We start from the raw sequence: 9,261 nt of genomic DNA, 5'->3' as shown, positions 1-9,261 counted from the left end.
AATTTGTTTAATTAAACATATATTTCCAGATAAATATGTACTAGGATTGGTAAAAAATGATTAATAAAAAAAATAGAACAGAAATCATGTTCAGTCTCATTCCTATCAATCATATCACTCCATGCAGTTATAATAATACAAAAAAAGAACCCAAAGGAATAATATTGTATCGCACTTCTTCCTCATCTTCTGCTATTATCCCAGCGTATCTACTTCACCTTCACATTATCTGATCAATCGTATCGATCTGCAACATGATGATGATAATGATGGATTGACAGCATGAATAATAAAACAAAAGAAATGTAGATACACTCCCACCTCCCTCCCGTACAAACATGGTGGGTCACAGTCACACAGGTGTCGCACGAACATTATTTACAGCTTCTGGCCTGTTCCGCTGCACTGCCACAGGACACCCAGGACGAGCAGTTCCCACCACCGGTCACAGTGTGTATGTCTGTGTGCCCGAATGGAACTAGGTACCGACCGACCTAAACACACGCGCCAACCCAACTCAACCCAACCCACCGACAGGGCCGGGCCAGCCACACGACGGAGCAAATTTGTTTTGTTTTTCACCGTTACCATGGTAGCAAACTTTTTCACCCTTCCCTTCAGCAGAACGATTTTCTTCGCAGTCCTACGGGGTACGGCGCAACCCGAATCCGGTGCTCCAGTGAGCTAGGCGCGTGCAGCACGAGCACATTCGACCCAGAGAAACAGGAAGAACGTTCACCACACAGCGTGTATCCACTGGATACTGGCTACACCTTCCGTCCTAGCGAAAAAAGAGAGGAAAAACATCGAAAAGTCACGCCAAAGACTCCGCGAAACCGCGCTAAAATATTCATCCGGTTGGGCCGCCCCGAAGGTCTGCAAATGTTGTGGTCATTCTTCCGGCCGATGGTCCTGGTCGCTCCCTTTTTCGCTGTGTGGTAAACCTGGTGGTGTGCCTGGTGTGAGAAATAGTATGCCGCGCTAGTGCACTCCAAACCGGGTGTCGAAGTGAGGGGCAGTGAAACAATCGGAAAGCAGTGTGAACTTCGTGTGGACTGCGCGATCGATTTTCGCTCATTCAGTTTTCGAGCAGAGCCCCTGCCTGGCGATTGGACCCGTGGACCGCTGAGCGTTGTACGGAACACGAGTGTGCTACTACTACTGCTGCTTAACTACTACACGGATTGCTTTCCAATGGGTGGCCCGAGCTTCACGTGCAAGAAGGAGCTAGTAACGACGCACCCTGATACCAGGTGGTGATCTGAACAAGTGCATAGTTAAGTGCGAAAAGTGCAAGAGTTTCGAATAGTAGAGAAACGCAGGACAAACCGCCCAACAAAACGCTCCAGGTGTCCTTCGGCGCCATTGCGTGTGACGCGAACGGGTCAGTGCGAAGTGAATCGAAGATACTACCTGCCTGCGCGGAACCAGCACATCAACGGTCAGGGGCCCTATACTGGAAGTCAAGCGTACTGCGACCACGGCCACCACCCATCCACAACCCGCACCGAACGGTAGCAACGTGGCGGTCCGTATGGACAAATGGTTCGGGGAGAAACGGTTGTGGTTGTTTGGTAATCATTTACCGCTACTACCACGCAGGTAATTATGTCCAGCTTAGGTACCCCATGCTTTACAAACATCCGCTCCACGAGCATCGTCGAAATGCGTGATGGCGTTAATCAAAGGATGCGTTGGAAACGATCAAGAGTTACAAAATAATACAAAATGGTTGGCTTTCTGTAGTCACCCACCGCGGGCCCAATCCAGTTTCAATCCCGCACGGTGCTGGTGCTGGCCAGCCTTTCCGGTAGCTAAGGATAATGGGGCCGCAGTGGCGTGCAGTGCTTTGAACTCCTCGCAATAATAAACCCCCGCTTTGCTTGCCTGCCCCTCAAAACACAGCACAGTCTGCTGAGAACGATTTTGGGAGCGAGTGAAAGAGAGAAAACGAAATGAGAGAGAGAAAGAGAGTGAGAGATAGAGGACTTCGTTCATAAGTAAAGAGTTATTTATGGGTCCAATTTTCCAAGTTCGCCCCCTGTTCGTCCCCTAATGCAAAACAAAACCGGTCGATTGGCATGTTTTTTGGCATAATCGAACCAGCGAACCACACACGAGACTGATGAGCGCAATGAAAGCGAAATCATGAATGGCAATGTAAAAACGCGGGGCCAGGAAAAGCGGGAAGAGGATGGCCCACCCGCCCCTTTGCTCTAACCCGTTTGTTTTCTCGGTGCTTTGTGTACCCCCGGTGTGGTTGTGCACGTGCATGTGTATTTTGTTGTTCCTGCTCAACTGTTCGTTTTATTTTCTTTAGTTTCGATTTTGCACACATCGTCATCAGTCGTCAGCCGTGTCTAGCTGGTAATGCCATTATCGATCCGAACCGCACGACGAACCCTACCTTACTTCCGGCCGGGGAAGGTGGGTGGCGTGATGACGGGTGAACCGGTGCCACCGCCATTGGCCGGCGGCGTTGCGGTTGTCGTCGAAAGTGGCGGCAGCCCAGTGGTAGTGGTCGGGTTCTCCGGCACAACACTTCCGTCCGCCAGGATGTACACCGTGTCCGCAAACACGATCGAGAGGTTGTTGATCGTGTCCGCCGTGACCGAGGTGGCACCTTCCGGCAGATGGATGTCCATGTTCTTCTGAGCGCCCAGGTTGGACTGAAGACTTACTGGTAGCGGCCGGACCGGGTTGGAGGCGGCAAACGGTGCGACAGCAACCAGCAGAGCGGAAGCAACGACAATCAGCTTGGCAGCCATCTTTCCAGGAGGGAGTGGGGTGTATAGGGGTGTGTTTTGCTGAAAGTGTGAGGATTTGTGGGCGATGTTGGGTTGGGTTTGTCCACCGGTTAACTGCAGGCTACTGTGTGACAATTTGGACGAACCATACGCGACCATTTATATCGGAGAGGTGGCCGAAATGTCAACAGGATATAGACGCCTTATCTTTCACGGTGTACAATGCTAATCTTAGACGAATTACACACACACACTGGCAGGGAGTATGATGTATCGAAATGGCAACCCTTAACAGCACTATGTCGTATTGGGTTGGACATAGGTTTTTTTAAAAGGGGACTCCCAATAATTGACCCCTCAATAAGAGCCATCCAAGGTTGGATTACTTGCACCGACTACATGGTATGTGAAATGTCCATTGCAATCGTATGACTCACGGGCGTGTTGGTCCGTTTTGGGTTTCGTCATCCTCTGAAACGGATGTGTTTCAATTGTTCAAGGTCCGCAGGTGGACATAGCCCATAGATATAGACCGGAACCCCACCGATACCCCGATGCCATTAGTATTAGTACTTATTGATTGAATTTAAAATCTGCTGCTCTATTACCACTCTACTAGCCACTCATTGCCAGGTCCGGCGGGTCGGGGAGTCATGTTAAACGGTTGATTGATGAGTGGTGTCGTCCAGCATTAATGATCTAGATTAGTGCAACATGCATGATAGCCGGACGTAGAAATAGCTATAGGACCGCCTCAAATACCTCACACTAACCTCCCGTAGGACAGCGTTCTGCTGTATGCAGCATTTCAATGTCAACGTGAAAAATGATGGATATTGGAGTATTTGTGCTATTGACAAATTGAACCCATCGCGTACCGTATGATTACAGAGAGCTCTAGTTAAAGGTTGTCGGATCTTGTCCAGTTATTATGGAGACAAACTTAATCGATATTGATAATCGAACGATGAAAACAAAACGTTATCGTTTTGTAAAGTTCCGCTTAGTCACCAAGAAGCTTTTTGATATTTTTAGATATTGGGGATTGGGTGATTTTCCTCCGACGCCCGAATGTACTAGGCATATGAAGAATTTATATTTGAAATGCTATTGTAAAAAGAAAATATTCTGAGAAGATATTCTTCTTCTTTTGGCTCAACAACCGTTGTCGGTCATGGCCTGCTTGTACCACTTATGGGGTTGGCTTTTCAGTGACTTTTGGATTACCACCCATAGCAGGATAGTCAGTCCTACGTACGGCGGCACGGTCTATTTGGGGCTTGAACCAATATCTGAGAAGATATTACTCTCTAAACAAAGTTCAATCCCATTTCTATGGAACTGAACGATAATAATGGCGTTGAGATTAGAATTGGTGCTAAAATAAGAATAACCTTCATTGAAATGTCGTTTCTAGTAAATATTTTACATCAAGCAGAGATTAGAGGTCCAGAAATGGAATTTTGGGGCGTTTTTTTCAATTACATGTACTACACAACAACCCAAAGTATGTCCTTAAATGCATAAAACGGCAGGTAATTGAACGTCCCCAATGAATTATCACAAATTCCAGATGGTTAAACTATTTAAATATAATTTGATATTGTTACTCCATTTCTGAACGATAATTTATGTGAAATTATCAGGGCAATAGCAGTAAAACTCGTTAAGAGCGTTCAATTTACAAGGATATGTATCCGCAGTGGCGTATTAACACGATTGGATGTCCTAAGCGTTCACACGAATGTAAGGCCTTCTGAAGTGACGAGCGAGAATTTATATCCGCACGGCCGCTTTGTTTGCGTACCGCTTAAACCACCCCTGTGTATCCGTTGAGGAATTGAATGATCTTTCATTTATTGCAAAATGAAATTATATATTTTTTTAATTAATTATTGTACTTTTAGCATTTTTTTTTTGACGATACAGCAATACAATTGTTTGAATTTTAATGCCTCAAATCTGGCTTTCAGGCGAAAACCTCTCCGAATTGTAGCACAGGCATGAAATGTATTGCAGAACATACATAAGATGGTAAAAATGAGCGTGTACTGCTCAGTTTTTACCAGCGAATGTCCGAGATACGCAGTTCGTACGTTTATCTACGAATAGTGAAATGTTGCCAGTCGTATAGAGGAGCTAGCGAAGGAATGATTTAAACCATTATCGGCCGTGTTTTGAAATTAATGAACATCCCAAGTATAATTGGTAGCTGTGCTGGCTTGAACATGAATTGCTACATGAACGGACCAAGTTCAAATCCCATATACGTTTGAATCGTAAAGATGAAGAGAAAGTACTTATGTGTACGGAGTTGAAGATGTTTTAATTCATCACATATCAATGCAGCTTTATAAAATTTAACTCAATATGATCCTTTAAGGGACCTCATTAGCGCGCCATATGTGATTCTGGAATGCTCCTGTGGCAACTTCACCCAATTCTGCGTTGCCCCATAGATGATTCACATCCTTGGTAATCGTTTTCATATCGCGCTTGGCAATTCTTGGAATCACAAAAAACAAAAACTCAAAAAAACATGAAAAATGGGTTCCTACTAAAACATGTTCTTACGCATCCAACTCACTCTACGCGAACCGATTTTACGCAATGAACCAAGTGAAGCAACAAGAAGGAAAATTGTTCTACAGAGGAACAACACACAACAGAAGAAGAAGTAAAAAAAAACAAATTGCTTTAACGATCGTTTTAGCCTCTGACCTTAAACGATTACTTATGTGTGTGCCGTGTGTACCGGTGTGTAAAAGTTGAAGTTGCCTGACGGCGGCAGCGGCGGCAGTGGTTTTCTCGCAATCGATCCGAAACTTTGCAACCGAAAGGTCAACCCTACCGCCAGGTCGGATGCTTGCACCAAACACTACTGGCCCACTGTTGGCACTACGGCAAAACGGCTAGTAGTAGTAATGGGTGGTCGTAAGACGGTTCTTCCCATCCATTCCCCCGTTTCTTGCGGGGCACAATGGCGCGATAATTATTGTCGATAAAAATCACCTCCCCCCCGTTCCTTTTACCCTCTTCTTGCTTGTTATAGGAACTATCCCCTCCCCCCCACACACTCTCCATAATGGAACCCTTCTTGCCTTGCCCACGCACGGAAAGGTGTTTGAAAAAGTTCGAGAAATATCCATTACCTTTAGAAGGGGTTGAGAATAGTTAACGACGAAGGGTACACATGGGTTGAAGTAGAAACAAAAGGCTCGAATCCACAAATCCTTATGGTGCTCGTTCGGATAAACATCATCCCCCATTGTGGCGAGGCGATTGTACTGAAAACAAAATCTTTGTATAATGTGGAACAGCCAGAACCTATTTAACCATCATCAATTTACAGCAGTTGGGTAAAATCCCATAAAGAAGATATCCCTATTAAAAAGTCATTGAGAACAGCCGAGAACGACATTATGATTACACACCCTTAGAATTTCATACAAAATTCATACCATTTTTCATTCCAACCACATTTTGTTTCTTCCTCTTCCACAGCAATCTACCCTTCAGATGGACATCCGGCGAGTCGAAAGCGGAAGGAGTTATAAAAGCCATACAGGAAAGGTAAGAGACAAATGTCACGTTTGCGTTTTACGGTTGAGAGAGGCGAAAGATATTGGAAAAGGGTTGTTTTCCTGGTAGTAACGAAACTACTCCATGACGACATAACCACAATGTTCGATTTGTTTCCGAAAGCCCGTTCTACACGCTGAGTGAAGACGCTGAGTTGTAACCGCCAAACAATGTTCAAACTAAGGTGCCGTGTCGCCGTAGGGCAGGAAGACGGTGAACACCATCATCGTGTGAAGCGGCCCAACGTCGCACAGAATATTGATTTTACTTGCAATCTTACCCACCCATCGCTACCCATATAGTACGGGTGCGGTAGTCGTGCTTTCTCTCTGACCACTCCACGACTACTAGGGTTCAGCATGTGCGCTAGTACACTTACCTCCGAGCGACCTGTCCAAGCTGGTTTGAATAATGTTCGTGTGGAAGAGGGACATGAGTCCCTGGTTTGTGAGAGTGCGCGTAGGTAATGTACGCTTTCTGCTCGCTCCCTGACATTGAAGGGTCCAACGGCCCGGGTTGCTGGGACGGCCTCCACGCCCAAAAGCCAACCAAGGCTAGTTGAAGAACGTTTGCGTTTCGAATCGAAGGACTCGTGTGAAGGATTCCGCGGTCCGCAGCTGGTTTCTCTCGTGCTCGCGCGGTGGAATTTTCCTAAATCCGAACAATCTTCCGTCCGTCGATCCGTGAGCACGACTGACCCCACGCTGTACACAAAGGCATTTCTGCTCTTCCCGCACAAAGAGCGCTGATTGATAGAAGGAAAGAGGGAGAGAAAGCTTAACTGGTCAGGCGATTTTCCCATTTAGCGATTCGGCACCGTCACTGGGGTCCACCCCAGCAAACCTCCAGTGTCCAGTTACGGTGTGTTTGCGACTATGCGCGACCGCCAGTCAGTACACGCTGGAGAATGTTCCAGGGCACAACGCTGGGATTCGTTCGGTCGCGCACGGTCCTGCACAGTTTCCCCGAGCAAGTAGTGTCCGGACACTGCGGCTGCAGTAGCTGCTGTGCTGCGTCTTCCCATCATCCGCGGGACGATTGGCCGGCACAGCGGCCGGCGGCTTACCCACCACTTACCGGCCCCCTCGCTTACGGCAGCATGTTCGTCCTGTCGACCCTGTTTTCCAGATCGCGCGGCAGCAGTAGGATGGACCGGTACGAGAAGCTAAGCCGGCTCGGCGAAGGATCGTACGGGGTGGTGTACAAGTGCCGGGACCGCGAGACGGGGTCGCTCGTCGCGGTCAAGCGCTTCGTCGAGTCGGAGGACGATCCGGCCATACGCAAGATCGCGCTGCGGGAGATACGCCTGCTGAAGAACCTGAAGCACCCGAACCTGGTCTGCCTGCTGGAGGTGTTCCGGCGGAAGCGTCGCCTTCATCTGGTGTTTGAGTTTTGCGAACACACCGTCCTGCACGAGCTGGAGCGACATCCGGAGGTAGGTGGAGCGGTGTAGTGCAACGTGCAATGTGTAGAGCGTACCTGCTCATGCGGATGTGTCGTTTTGCGTGCTTGCAGGGCTGTCCAGATAATCTAACCAAGCAGATCACGTACCAAACCATCCAGGGTGTTGCCTACTGTCACAAGCAGGGTTGTCTGCACCGGGACATCAAGCCGGAAAACATTCTGCTCACGGCACAGGGGCAGGTGAAGCTGTGCGATTTCGGTTTCGCTCGAATGCTTAGTAAGTAGTGGACGTAGTACACAGTGGATGTTGTGCTGGTAGCTACGGTCTTCTCTCATATCATTTACTTGCTCTCCTGCTCTCTCTTTCTCTCTCACATGCTGCTGTGGAAATTCATTGCCCAGGCCCCGGTGAAAATTATACAGACTATGTAGCAACGCGATGGTACCGAGCGCCGGAACTGCTGGTCGGCGACACACAGTACGGTACGCCGGTGGACGTGTGGGCCATCGGGTGTGTGTTTGCCGAGCTGGTGCGCGGTGATGCCCTCTGGCCCGGCCGCAGCGACGTCGATCAGCTCTACCTGATACGGCGCACACTCGGCGATCTACTACCTCGGCATCTGGCCATCTTCAATCAGAATGAGTTCTTCAAGGTATGTCGGCAATGCGCCAATTTCGACAGCCTATTACATTATACGCCCTTTTTTGTGTGTTCCTGCAGGGTATAACGCTTCCCGTGCCACCGACACTGGAAACGCTCGAAGCCAAGATGCCATCCCGTACCTTAGCCAATCCGTTGATGATGGATTTTCTTAAGGTAAGTCTTCTTTTACTTTATCGTTTTGCAACACCCTAGGGACTGACGGTTCATTTCTTTGCGCCACCCAGAAATGCTTGGACAAGGATCCCGCCAAACGCTGGTCCTGCGAGCGGTTGGCCACGCATCCGTACTTCGAAGACTACATCACCAAGCAGAAGGAGATCGAGCAGACGATTACGCTCGAGCAGAAGCAGACGGGCACGCGGGAACTGAAGCCGAAAACTTCGAACACCTCGCTACCGCAGCTACCCGGCACGCAGGAGTCGCGCGTCCCGCAGAAGAATCTGTTCCTGCGCTCCGACCACCACTTGCCAACCATCTAAAGCGAGGGGTGTGCATTCGAACAAGTGGGGGAAGGGGGAGTGGGGTTTTTTTCTCTCTTTTTTGTGCTGGAATTTTCTACCCGGTTCAATGCAAACGCCAACCTGTTTTCCCAGCTGCGGTGATAAACATGTCGGGGGCTTCTTCACATTACTATGTTGTGACCAGCGTAGAAATTGACACCCTTTTATTCTTAGCAGCAGCATGAAGCGTTTGCGTGTCAGTTACATCTTCGTTTTGTTATGCAGCCCACTCTTTTTTGTTTCTAACTTAACAGGTTCAGCCCAACATCTCGACAGAACTGAAAAAAACAAAGCAAAATCTAATTAAAATTATATACATGAAGTAAACTGTATCATCAATATATGAATGAAACTATAACAAAGC

At 47.9% G+C, this 9,261-nt stretch overlaps 1 protein-coding gene across 5 annotated transcripts; it reads left to right on the top strand.

The window, feature by feature from the left end:
- The first annotated feature begins 574 nt into the window (after positions 1 to 574).
- On the top strand, positions 575 to 9,259 carry LOC1273851 (cyclin-dependent kinase-like 1). Of its 5 annotated transcripts, none has more exons than XM_061651651.1 (7): positions 575 to 1,602; positions 6,252 to 6,320; positions 7,428 to 7,764; positions 7,845 to 8,010; positions 8,136 to 8,386; positions 8,455 to 8,550; positions 8,622 to 9,259. In XM_061651651.1, exons 1-7 carry the CDS (start codon positions 1,535 to 1,537, stop codon positions 8,874 to 8,876), a joined length of 1,242 nt encoding a protein of 413 aa, XP_061507635.1. In that variant the 5' UTR covers positions 575 to 1,534; the 3' UTR covers positions 8,877 to 9,259. The 5 variants fall into 5 exon arrangements, with proteins under 5 accessions (XP_061507635.1, XP_061507637.1, XP_061507636.1 ...); XM_061651653.1 differs by having other exon boundaries at positions 585 to 1,602; positions 7,458 to 7,764; XM_061651652.1 differs by lacking the exon at positions 575 to 1,602 and adding an exon at positions 2,934 to 6,106.
- Positions 9,260 to 9,261: the final 2 nt, after the last annotated feature.

The sequence above is a fragment of the Anopheles gambiae genome, chromosome 2 (genome assembly GCF_943734735.2).
Source record: "Anopheles gambiae chromosome 2, idAnoGambNW_F1_1, whole genome shotgun sequence".
Lineage (NCBI taxonomy): Eukaryota > Metazoa > Arthropoda > Insecta > Diptera > Culicidae > Anopheles > Anopheles gambiae.
The sequence above is the reverse complement of the archived record's forward strand: the minus strand, read 5'-3'. Positions and strand labels throughout refer to the sequence as shown.